Source organism: Procambarus clarkii, chromosome 14 (assembly GCF_040958095.1).
Source record: "Procambarus clarkii isolate CNS0578487 chromosome 14, FALCON_Pclarkii_2.0, whole genome shotgun sequence".
Taxonomy (NCBI): domain Eukaryota; kingdom Metazoa; phylum Arthropoda; class Malacostraca; order Decapoda; family Cambaridae; genus Procambarus; species Procambarus clarkii.
Window position 1 is genome coordinate 47,320,585 of NC_091163.1, and position 13,310 is coordinate 47,333,894.

Sequence of the window (13,310 nt, forward strand, 5' to 3'; positions counted from 1 at the left end):
GACTGCTCAGGCTGCACATGAGCAGGCCGGATGTACTCACCTAGTTGTGTTTGCGGGGGTTGAGCTCTGGCTCTTTGGTCCCGCCTCTCAACTGTCAATCAACAGGTGTACAGATTCCTGAGCCTATCGGGTTCTATCATATCTACACTTGAAACTGTGTATGGAGTCAGCCTCCACCACATCACCCCCTAATGCATTCCATTTGTCAACCACTCTGACACTAAAAAAGTTCTTTCTAATATCTCTGTGGCTCATTTGGGCACTCAGTTTCCACCTGTGTCCCCTTGTGCGTGTTCCCCTTGTGCTAAATAGACTGTCTTTATCTACCCTATCAATTCCCTTTAGAATCTTGAATGTGGTGATCATGTCCCCCCTAACTCTTCTGTCTTCCAGCGAAGTGAGGTTTAATTCCCGTAGTCTCTCCTCGTAGCTCATACCTCTCAGCTCGGGTACTAGTCTGGTGGCAAACCTTTGAACCTTTTCCAGTTTAGTCTTATTCTTGACTAGATATGGACTCCATGCTGGGGCTGCATACTCTAGGATTGGCCTGACATATGTGGTATACAAAGTTCTGAATGCCGTTCGTATGTTGGCCAGCCTGGCATATGCCGCTGATGTTATCCGCTTGATATGTGCTGCAGGAGACAGGTCTGGCGTGATATCAACCCCCAAGTCTTTTTCCTTCTCTGACTCCTGAAGAATTTCCTCTCACAGATGATACCTTGTATCTGGCCTCCTGCTCCCTACACCTATCTTCATTACATTACATTTGGTTGGGTTAAACTCTAACAACCATTTGTTCGACCATTCCTTCAGCTTGTCTAGGTCTTCTTGAAGCCTCAAACAATCCTCTTCTGTTTTAATCCTTCTCATAATTTTAGCATCGTCCGCAAACATTGAGAGAAATGAATCGATACCCTCTGGGAGATCATTTACATATATCAGAAACAAGATAGGACCGAGTACAGAGCCCTGTGGGACTCCACTGGTAACTTCACGCCAATCGGAGGTCTCACCCCTCACCGTAACTCTCTGCTTCCTATTGCTTAGATACTCCCTTATCCACTGGAGCACCTTACCAGCTACACCTGCCTGTCTCTCCAGCTTATATACCAGCCTCTTATGCGGTACTGTGTCAAAGGCTTTCCGACAATCCAAGAAAATGCAGTCCGCCCAGCCCTCTCTTTCTTGCTTAATCTTTGTCACCTGATCGTAGAATTCTATCAAGCCTGTAAGGCAAGATTTACCCTCCCTGAACCTATGTTGGCGATTTGTCACGAAGTCCCTTCTCTCCAGATGTGTTACCAGGTTTTTTCTCACGATCTTCTCCATCACCTTGCATGGTATACAAGTCAAGGACACTGGCCTGTAGTTCAGTGCCTCTTGCCTGTCGCCCTTTTTGTATATTGGGACCACATTCGCCGTCTTCCATATTTCTAGTAGGTCTCCCATCTCCAGTGACTTACTATACACTATGGAGAGTGGCAAGCAAAGTGCCTCTGCACACTCTTTCAATACCCATGGTGAGATCCCATCTGGACCAACAGCCTTTCTAACATCCAGATCCAGCAGGTGTCTCTTGACCTCCTCTCTCGTAATTTCGAACTCTTCCAAGGCCGCCTGGTTTACCTCCCTTTCTCCTAGCACAGTGACCTCACCTTGTTCTATTGTGAAGACCTCCTGGAACCTCTTGTTGAGTTCTTCACACACCTCTCTGTCATTCTCTGTATACCTGTCCTCGCCTGTTCGAAGTTTCAATACCTGTTCTTTCACTGTTGTTTTCCTTCTGATGTGACTGTGGAGTAGCTTTGGTTCGGTCTTGGCTTTGTTTGCTATATCATTTTCAAAACTTTTCTCTGCTTCTCTTCTCACCCTGACGTACTCATTCCTGGTTCTCTGGTATCTCTCTCTGCTTTCTGGTGTTCTGTTATTCCGGAAGTTCCTCCACGCCCTTTTGTTCAGTTTCTTCGCTACCATACATGCCCTATTATACCATGGATTCTTCTGTTGCTTCTCGGATTTTTCCCTTTGGGCCGGGATGAACCTGTTTACTGCCTCCTGACACTTTTGGGTAACATAGTCCATCATACCCTTACAGACTTATCTCTGAGGTCTGTGTCCCAAGGTATTTCACTTAGGAAACTTCTCATCTGTTCATAATTCCCCTTTCGGTATGCCAGCCTTTTGATTCCTAGTTCTTTTTTGGGGGAGATAAGTCCTAGCTCTACCAGGTACTCAAAGTTCAATACACTGTGGTCACTCATTCCCAAGGGCGCTTCCATCTTAACTTCCCTTATATCCCACTCATTTAGGGTAAATATCAAATCAAGCATTGCTGGTTCATCTTCTCCTCTCATTCTTGTTGGTTCTTTGATGTGCTGGCTTACAAAGTTTCTTGTTGCCACGTCCAGCAGCTTAGCTCTCCATGTTTCTGGTCCTCCATGCGGGTCTCTGTTCTTCCCTATCTATCTTCCCATGGTTGAAGTCTCCCATAATTAGTAGTCCAGATCCATTCCTGCTAGCAACAGAAGCTGCTCTTTCTATTATGTTAATGGTGGCCATGTTGTTTCTATCATATTCCTGTCTAGGTCTTCTGTCATTTGGTGGTGGATTATATATGACTACGACTATAATTTTTTTCCCTCCATTTGTTACAGTACCTGCTATGTAGTCACTGAAACCTTCACAGCCCTGAATATCCATCTCCTCAAAATCCCAGCCTTTTCTTACCAGCAGAGCTACACCACCCCCACCTCTTCCTTCCCTCTCTTTCCTCATAACATAATAGTCCTGTGGGAACACTGCATCTGTTATTGTTTTCGTGACCTTTGTTTCTGTGAGGGCTATTATGTCTGGGTTTTCCTCTAGTACCCGTTCTCCAAGCTCATTTGCTTTATTTGTAATTCCATCTATGTTAGTGTACATCACTTTGAGACTCACTTTCTTCTGTCCCTTCTCAAATCGCCTCCTTGGTGAGTGTTCTGCTGGTGGGGGAGGCTGTTCCATGGGTGTGAGGACCTGTGAGGTGGATAACAGGGTCTCAGAGGATACTGGGATGAGGGGCGGGGGATCCAGTGAAGGGGGAGGGACAGGGAGGGTATGGGGTGAAAAAGGAGGGAGGACAGGAAGGAACAGGGGGGAGGGAGGACTCGGGAGGAGGGGAGGGGTAGAAGGGTGGGAATTGGGTGCGGGGGGGAGGAAGATTTTGCTGAACATTTGAGTGGGGGCAGGGAGGGTTTGGGGTAGGGGGGTTTTCTATGCAGAGGAGGGAGGCGGGGTTGTCCTCCCTTCTGGTGTTACTGGGTAGCTGGTTGTGGGTTCCCCCCTCGCCTCTGGGGGGTGTTGTGTTGGGAGCTGTGACTTCCTGGTTTTCCCCTCTCGCCCTGCGCCTCTTCCTTGCTTCTGCCGCCACGGCTCTCTCCTCCCTTGTCATGTCTCTCTGGAGGAATACATTTTTTAATTTTCCCATGTTTTTCAGGGAGCTCTTCCTTGATAGGATCTTCTCCTATGTGCTCTCGTTTGCAAACACTATCTTTATCATTCGGTCTCGGTCTTTGTTGTACCAGCCTAGCCTGAAAACCTTCTCAATGCTATGCTCAGCCCCTTCCATGTCTAGTGCCTTTAGTACTTCATGTGAAACAACGCGCGAGACAGGTTGCAAAACTGTACAGAAGTTACATCTATACCGAAAGCAAGCTGCAGCGGCTCCGCCAACGACCCACGATACGAGGCGACAGTATTCGGCATAAGAGGACGGTCCTGGAACAACCACAAGAGAAAGAACACCACCACCCAAACTGAAAGGAAAGTACAGAGACGAAGAGTCAAAAAGAACCGGAAGGATCGCCGGGAAACTTCATACTGCCGCCGAGAAGAAGCCCGCAGGTGGGAAACCATTAATGAAGCCACTTGATCACCATACAGATGGTGATAAACCGGAGTCAAAAACACCAAATGCGAAGACTTGAGGAGAGGAGTGAACCAGTCTCGTAACGGACCAGGCCGATCTATTGAAAGAGGCGGAGCCACGGAAAACCTCCGGATTCGGACACCGGGCAAGCAGCGCCTGAAACTACGGCTGGGCCAGCCACCACAGGGCCAAGAGGACTACTTGCCCCTGTTAAGTCTCTAAGCAAGCCAGAACCTGGAGCAACAGCTGAACCGGGACAAAGAGGTACAGGAACCACCACACCTTCCACCAGTCCTGGTGGAAGGTGTCAATCCCGATGGCCTCATGGTTGGGGAAGGGCGCCACATATAACGGAAGATGCCTCGACCACACCGACGCGATGAGGTTCACCTGGACAGGGGAACGAACCGGGATAGGCCGTTCACCTGGACATTGGACCCCCCCCCCCACCCGGGAAGTGAACCCCCAGGAGAGCCAGACTCCGAGAACTCAGCAGACGAGTCACCTGAAGCGACCAACCCCAAAGAGCCAAGGACTGCATCGAACCCCCTCAATTCAGGCAATGAACCACCAGGGAGCAGTCCGAATGGAGCCGGATCGTCGATCTGCGGGCGACCTGAACCCTCCGAAGCTCGAACCCCACCGCAGCGAACACCCACACCGTGCTGTGGGCCCAACGGAAGTACGGACCCCACTGCCCCCGGCTGCCCTGGTGAGCACTGGTCACAAAGCCCCAGGCGAGAAATGACGCTTCCATGAACACATCGAGCGATGGCTTGGATAGGCGCCAAGGCAATGAACCCGGAAAAAACCCTTAGAGGAAGCTGACAATGCAGCAGCTGACGTAAGGCCCCCCCGGGGGTCGAACCCAGCGATCGCATGAGAGGCGAAAGGAACGTCCCCAAAGGAACCAGAACAGCCGACAAAGCCAAACCCGACCGGTGAGTAGACCATCATCGCAAAGTTCAGACTCCCACACAAACCCTCGAGCAACCTCCGAGTGACCAGGGAACCCCCCAGAAACAAACACACACGGGACTGCAGCTGAAGGAGAGACTCCAGAGGGAGAGACAAGGAAGTGGTCTGAGAATCCCATACAAGACCCAGCCAGGTCTGAACCTGGGCGGGAACCAGATGGGACTTCTGCCAGTTCACCAGGAACCCGAACCCGGCTAGCTGGAAAAGTACTAAACCCCTGGCGAGCAGACACACGGACCAACTGGGAGCCCAAACCAGCCAGTCATCAAGGTAGGCCAACACCTGAACACCTAACAGACGCATACAGGTCACCACGACCCGGGTAAAGCGTGTGAACATGCGAGACCCCAGGTTCAACCCGAACGAGAGACAACGAAAGCAGTAACTCCGACGCCCCACAACAAAACCAAGCCAGTCCCTGAACCCAGGATGAATCGGGACATGCCAATACGCGTCCTTGAGGTCCAAGGACACCATCGAAGCACCCGGCTCCACCAGCAGCCGGACCTGGGGCAGAGTGGTCATCCAAAAGGAGGGGCAGGAAACCCAGGGGTTCAGACATGACAAGTCCAGAATGAACCGCAGGTCCACACAGTCCCATTTCGGAACCAGAAACGGCAGGAAACCCACCTGAGAGACGTCGTCATTTCGACCTCGCCCAAGCTCACTCACTCCAAGACGACCTGACAAAGCGCAGGAGAAGAGGCCTGCCCTGCCAGCCCCTAACCCCCCCCCCCCCCTAAGGAGGAGGAGCCACCCAACAGCACCACAGGCCTCGAGAAAAAATGCAAAATGGCCGATGCCCCTTATGAGAATCAGACCTGCGCACAGAGCGATCACCGCAAAAAGATCACCAGGTTGCACCTGGCTGCACCAGGTGCAGCCGGGACCGAAGGTGGCATCGCTCCAAAACTGGCACCTGTGGCCTACTCGAGCAGAACCACGAGCCCTGGCACGACCCCTCTGGGAAGAACCCACCCGGGAACCCCAGAGAACCAACAAGTCAGACATTGGGCAGCAGCTGGAAGAAGCTGCCCGCATATATTGCTTGACCGCAGAGGCCGCAAACATCAAAAGACAAAAGGGCAAAGACAGTTTAAGAGCCAAGGCCCAAGCGGATTCCAAGGAGGAAGCGAAAACCACCTGTCAACACAAGAGACGTGCAGCGCAAACCACCTGTCGACACGAGAGACGTGCAGCAAAAAACCACGACAGTGCATCCCGCAGGATCGTCGCAAACAACTTCAAAAGTGCACACGACGCACGACCAGCCGAGACCAAAGCACCAGACCCAAGGAACGGCCCCAAGCACCTCCACCACATCCTCAAGCCAATCCGAAGACAGCTCCAGGAGGGAAAAGAAACGCAGGACTGAAGTCAACAGGCCATGTGTGCGCAAGTCCTCAGCCACAAGCGCAGCCAACAGGCCACGTGTGTGCAAGTCCTCAGCCACAAGCGCAGCCAACAGGCCACGTGTGCACAAGTCCTCAGCCACAAGTGCAGCCAACAGGCCACGTGTGCACAAGTCCTCAGCCACAAGCGCAGCCAACAGGCCACGTGTGCACAAGTCCTCAGCCACAAGCGCAGCCAACAGGCCACGTGTGCACAAGTCCTCAGCCACAAGCGCAGCCAACAGGCCACGTGTGCACAAGTCCTCAGCCACAAGCGCAGCCAACAGGCCATGTGTGCACAAGTCCTCAGCCACAAGCGCAGCCAACAGGCCACGTGTGCACAAGTCCTCAGCCACAAGTGCAGCCAACAGGCCACGTGTGCACAAGTCCTCAGCCACAAGCGGAGCCAACAGGCCACGTGTGCACAAGTCCTCAGCCACAAGCGCAGCCAACAGGCCACGTGTGTGCAAGTCCTCAGCCACAAGCGCAGCCAACAGACAGGGAAGGAACCTGCACGTGAAGCTGAACCGTGCCAACATCCAGCAGACGGGCCGGAGCAAAAAGGCACTCATTAAGGTGCTCAAAGTCGTCCCCCCAGGTAAACCTGGACCACAGTCAACGCCTCGCGCCACTCAAGCGTGTGGGTACGACAGAAGGCTTCCCAAGCATCCAGCGAGAACAAAGGGCAGTCCATAAGCCAGGACGAACCCTGAACCTCATAACAAACCCGGTACAGAGACGAAGCCCCAAACCTGAAAGAAGATAGATCCATTATGGAGGCATACTCCGGGTCGTGCAGGAGGTAAGCCGCAATGGCCGCCCGCACCTCAGCAGGCGAGACGCGGGAAGCTGAAAACCTCTGGAAGGACGGAACTGAAGGACCTGCAAGGACACGGAACCGAACCCGGGGAGGTGCCGAACCTAAATCCAACTCGTACGCAGAGGGGGGAAAGGAAAACCCCACTCCTTGTAACAGTAAGCCTCACTTGTAGAGTGTTCCGACCCTCCAAGGGTCCAACGGGGCCCAAGGCCCCCCAAGCCAGCTCCTCCCCAACCCCGGGAGCCTCCACGTCAGGCCTCGGGAGCGAGTCGTCCTCCAAAGCCCCGGTCTCAAAAGAAAAAGCCGGGGCGGCCAGAATGGCAGAAAGAAAATGGGCCCAATGGTCAGACCCTGGAGCTATGGCTGGAGGAACAGACTTGAATGCCTCCATCTCCACCCCGAAAGGGGCAACCCCTGAAACCGCCCTAGTCTCAGAAACCTCTGAACCCTGCCCTGACCCCGAAGCCCTCAGACACTTATGAGCCGGAAGCAGGGGGTGGGTGGGTGAGGAACTGAATGAATTACAGCAGGGAAAGAACAAGGGGGGGCAGACTGAACCAAGGTCGAAGTGACCAACACCCCAAAGTCTGGGTCCCTATAAGCAAAACGGGGCAGCCTCAGGGCATCTGGGGAAGCAACCAACCGAACACGTTGCAACAACCTAAACCTATCCTGCAACGTGCGAGCCGCCTGCACCCCGAACAATGTCATCTGTAGATTGGGTGAATTGAGTCACAAACAAGTAACAAATCTCGAAGGACTCCGAGTCGAACGTGTCACCGACCCAACAGGCAGCATGACGGAGGCAAAAACAATAAGCGTCGCCCTGAGACAAGGGGGACAGAGCAACCCTCAAACTCGCACATAGCGAGAGGAGACTCAGGGGTCACATCCATCAGACCCGAGTGCCCCCGCGGAGTTTCCCAGGGCCACTAGACTGGGTCTGCTAAAAGGTCTGCTACAAAAGAACAAGCGGCTCGGGGCGCTAGCAGGATCGGCGGACCCAGTGGTGGTGGCAGCGGCTCTCCTACCCACGTTCCAAGCGAGAATGCGTCGATGGGTAGACCCGACCACGGCCGCTGGAACGCCTTCCAGCAGGACGACCGAGTGCGCTAGGAGATGGAAGGCAAAACTGTACAGCATGGTCGATGGCGCTGGCCTCGCTTCCTCTTGTGAGGTCCCATCCTGTCACAAGTGGGTTGCGTCCGGCACCCGTCTGCTAAGCGGAGGAGATTTAGCTCACGCCATCCAAATCAGAGCAAACGCTGTAGCCACGCCGTCTAGGGCAGCCAGGGGTAGACCCGAGGCTTCTGGTCTCTGTGATGCTTGTCAGAAACCAGGAACCCTGGGCCACATATCCCAGGCTTGCCACAAGACACACGGGGCTCGGGTGAAACGTCACGACGACATCACCCGGTTCATAGCTGGCCGCCTGCGGCAAAGAGGCTTTGAGGTGGAGCGCGAAGTCCGTATACCAGATGGAGGGACCTTCTGTAAGCCTGACATTATAGCTTGCAAAGGTGACAAGGCCTTCATATTAGACACCCAGGTCTCAGCTGATAACTTCCCACTCTCCCGTCCACATCAGAGCAAGTGCGACAAGTACGGCACCCCCGAGATCCTGCAGAAGGTCCGGGAGTATACCGGAAAGCATACAGCATCCGCCTCCTCAATAACCCTTAATTGGAGGGGTGGATGGTGCAAGGAGAGTGCGCATGGTCTACAAGGCATGGGTCTCACCAAGAGCGACCTTGAAATTTGCTCCGTGAAGGCCCTGACCTGGACATATTCAATATACAGAATATGGTCCAAGGCCACGTCAAGGGGCAGGCCCCCCTAGCCCCGGGATCACTGTACACAGGGTGCATAAGGGTCAATATAGTCACGCTTAGGTGAACCGCAGCCACGATAGCTGGTAGCCAACTATCTAAGCAGTTTTGTCATCTGGAGTACCACTTCTCCTAATGGCGTCTCACAAGAGGGTGGATGACTTGGCCGGAGCCCACGAGTAGGTAAGGCGGCAACCGGAGGGACCCCATGCGCATACATGATAACCCTCCCGCTCCGGGGCCTTGTTAGGAGCATCCACTGTGTCTAGTTTTCCATGTATGCCGACGTCAAATCATCATCCCTGCCGATTGGGCAGCCTGCTGCTTTGGCCTTCAGCGTTTGTTCTTTTTAAATGTTATACTGTGCACCCCTACCTATGTGTGCTGTGTCCCATATAGAAAAAACCAACTACAAAAGAATTTTCCATTAATGTTTGTTTATTTTCAGGTTATTATTATGTATTACTGTATTAGTATCATCTTAACTCTTGTGGGTGTGATGAGATCTGCCATATATGTTTATTTTAGTTTGTGTTTGTTAGGGTATTAGGTATGCTTAGGGGTGCCGTCTCGCCATGCCCTGTGGCTGGGGGGATCGGTGCCCTGAAGCTACATAAAAACCCTATACCCCCCCGAAGTGGCAAGGGGAGTTAGGGGACAAAAAAATAATCCCAGGCAGTGTACTGCTAACCAGCGCCTAAGCGACCAAACAACACTGCTCAAGCTGAACCCCCGGGACGTGTCCACTCACGAGGGCAAAGCAGGGGGTACCACCAAACAAAAGCAACCCTAGTAAAACGGGAAAGTAATACCGAGGCAGAACCCCCCCCCCCCACCAATCGAAAAAAAAAAAATCCTCGCAAGATGGCAACGTACCAAAAGGGAACAGAGCCGGCTGTTGTTATAGGTGAAAACTAGCTGCGCAGAACCCCGCACCCCCTGCAAGCGCAAATTCTACCACTTACCCCAAGGTAAACAAGGGCGGGAACCCCCCCCCCCCCCAAACACTCGGGGCGATCAGTCGCTGAGCAGCAAAAGACCAACAGAGGTAGACCCAAGGTGACTTGTGGATGATAACCCCAAGCTCCAAGGGCGGTACTTACAGGGCACTTAGGGAAGGGAACCCTAAGCGCATGCAGCACGAGTACCTTGGAATAATACTCCCCGTTCCCACGCACCTTAAGAGCAGCACTGAACCAAAGCATAGCACAACACAAGAGTCAGGAGCTGGAGCCACACGACTGCGATGCATCACACCAGCCGAAGAACTGTGGTGTAGATCGTTGGCACGAGGGTCTTGGGCTTCCCCTTCCCCCTCCCGGGGAGGGGGGGGGGGAGCTGCACAGACATGAGGAGCAGCTTGTGTGCCGTCAGGCTCGTTTGCTAGTTTTCATTTGGGGAGTTCTGTCCACTCGTTTGTCTATTTTTGCCATTTTAACCAGAACAGGGGTTTGTTTTCGGGTGCTTACCTTTCTGGGTGCCTGTCCCGGTTGATGGCAGATATAGAATGCTCCAAAACCACATGTGCATTTCTATAGGCCATTGCTCCTCGTGCCTCTCTGAGGGAGCCAGGTTCTGGCTCGTGGTCACCGGTAGGCCTAGAACTCCACCCACATCGACTGATGCCAAAGTTAAGGATATTCATGTCAGCCTGGATAGCTCCGGGGCCATAGGGGCTCCCTAAGAAAAAATTAGTTAGTAGTTAGTAACAGTTGAGTGATTGACAGTTGAGAGGCGGACCGAAAGACCAGAGCTCAACCCCCGCAAGCAAAACTAGGTGAATACAGTGTAGTGTACACTGAGTGCTGACCACAGTGTAGTGAACACTGAGTGCTGACCACAGTGTAGTGAACACTGAGTGCTGTCCACAGTGTAGTGTACACTGAGTGCTGACCACAGTGTAGTGTACACTGAGTGCTGACCACAGTGTAGTGTACACTGAGTGCTGACCACAGTGTAGAGTACACTGAGTGCTGATCACAGTGTAGTGAACACTGAGTGCTGACCACAGTGTAGTGTACACTGAGTGCTGACCACAGTGTAGTGAACACTGAGTGCTGACCACAGTGTAGTGAACACTGAGTGCTGACCACAGTGTAGTGTACACTGAGTGCTGACCACAGTGTAGTGAACACTGAGTGTTGACCACAGTGTAGTGAAACACCAAGATGACAGTTGACTTTATTAATAAAAATGTGTCATGCTTTAAAACAAAAAGTTTCCTATATATATAAAGTTTACTCTCATCTTGATGTGTCTCCATATCATCCTATATATATAAAGTTTACTCTCATCTTGATGTGTCTCCATATCATCCTATATATATAAAGTTTACTCTCATCTTGATGTGTCTCCATATCATCCTATATATATAAAGTTTACTCTCATCTTGATGTGTCTCCATATCATCCTATATATATAAAGTTTACTCTCATCTTGATGTGTCTCCATATCAAAAGTGTTTATATAGAGGCAATACTACACTCAGTTGGGTGAGAACAATGTGACCTTCAGCAGCATACCTTCACTGAGGTGTGGACAGTGTTGACATCTGGGAAGAGTTCCTGGCACTTCTGGACCCAATCTTCTACCTTTATGCTGCACTCATCAGCTGTGTCTATGGTTGTGCCAACTTCCTGTGCTGTGTTGACTGTGTCGAGGCTCCCCAACATGGCCTGCAGCTGAGTCTTCCCTTCCTCTCCTTGTGTTGTCATATCCACCACACTGGTATCCTCCAGTTCCAAGAGCTTCATTGCTGACTTGTTCTGCTCTACCAGAGCATAGAGTCTGTCCTGGAGCTGGAGGTGTTGAGTCTTCCAGTCCCCCAGCTGCCCCCGGTACTCCCCCAGCTGGGACAGTACCTCTTCACAGCTGGTAATGAGGCTGCTGATGCTGCTCTTCTGCTCCTCCACCAGGGAACGTAACTTCTTACTGATGCCTCTGGTCGGAGCTTTATTGGGTTTTGTGGGTACCGTTGTCACTGGCACCACCTCCATACCTTTTAGTTTTCTGATAAAGGCCTCCATACCATAACTGATTGGGAACTGAGTAGCAGCTGTGGCAGTGTGCTGGGCACGGCAGCTGGGGCAGTTCAGCTGACCATTCTTGATAGCATTGTCAATACATTGGGAGCAGAATGTGTGGCCACAAGGCAGAGTGCGAGGCCGTAGCAGTGTGTCATCATAATTGTTAAAACACACTGAACATTCCTCTGGGTTGTTATCCTGTGGATAAAGAATATTTGGTTAAGTTACATGTATTTACAACGAAAAAAATTATCTTCTGGGTGAGTCCCTCCGGCTCTCTGGAGCTATCGGATTGATATGCGCATATTAGTCTGGGGTCATCAGTCAATTGGAGTTCAGCCTACCAAGGACCACAAGCCATATACGTATATATACGCCCTGAGTAACATGTCCCATGGTGCGCATGGCGTATATATACGCCATAGGGTGCCAGGCCTGATTCAAATGGCCCGCGGCTACACGGGGTTCACAGTAGCTTCCTCAGGGCTCTTGTAAACAGACGCCATTTTTTTTTTAAATCGTGGGCAATATTCTCAGGTGTGAGAGGCACAGTACTGTTGGAGCAACCAAGGCTGGCACACGCAAAATGAGTGAACAGCATTGCTGTTCAGCTTGTGATCACAGCATCGCCGAGAAATGTCAAAGTAAATATATAATTGTTATTATTTAGTGATGACTATATTACAGATGACCCCTGACTGTGATATAAATATCCAGAGTTGTGATAATAGCAGGATTGTTGTAATAATTAGCGCTGTGGGTGGAGTGATGCTGAGAGACGGAGGGAGACAGCATCGTTTACTGTGTGGGCACCTGTTATTGTTTGTATTCACCATACCAGGTCAGTGGTTCTCTATGGTGAACACAAATGTAGATACTTATATATAATGTGTGTATTAGTGTAATAACAGCAAAAGGATTATGCTGGGAGGAGCCATTTGGGTGACGGAGGTGACGTCATCTGCACGATTTGTCTAGCTGTTTAGAGGGTGGCCGCTATGCTCTTTGGGCGCACTACAAGCTTAGGTGTACAGTTACGGTGCATACAACATGTAGATACTTATATATAATATGTGTATATAGGATAATAACACTGCAAACACTATTGTTGGGGGAGAAAGTTTAGTGCATGTGACCTTGAATGAGTGAGGGAGCTGCCAGCTGTGTATAGCGACAACTCTTAGTGCCTGAACTAACTATATCAGCTTAGCTGTACAGTTGTGGTGAACAAAATATATACATACTTATGTATAACGTCTGTATAGTGTAATAACACCACAAATGGTATTGTTGGGGGAGAAAGTTTAGTGCGTGTGTTGAGGGAGTGGCAGCGAGTGGCTGGCTGGTGTGTGTCGT

At 51.4% G+C, this 13,310-nt stretch overlaps 1 protein-coding gene across 1 annotated transcript in view; it reads right to left on the reverse strand.

Annotated features, from left to right (window-relative positions):
- The window catches only part of LOC123749125 (uncharacterized), a 90,459-nt gene that overhangs the window by 33,679 nt on the left and 43,470 nt on the right, over nt 1-13,310 (reverse strand). The window contains exon 3 of the mRNA XM_069324591.1: nt 11,451-12,152. Within this exon, the coding sequence (XP_069180692.1) occupies nt 11,451-12,152 (702 nt within the window). The remainder of the gene's footprint in view (nt 1-11,450; nt 12,153-13,310) is intronic.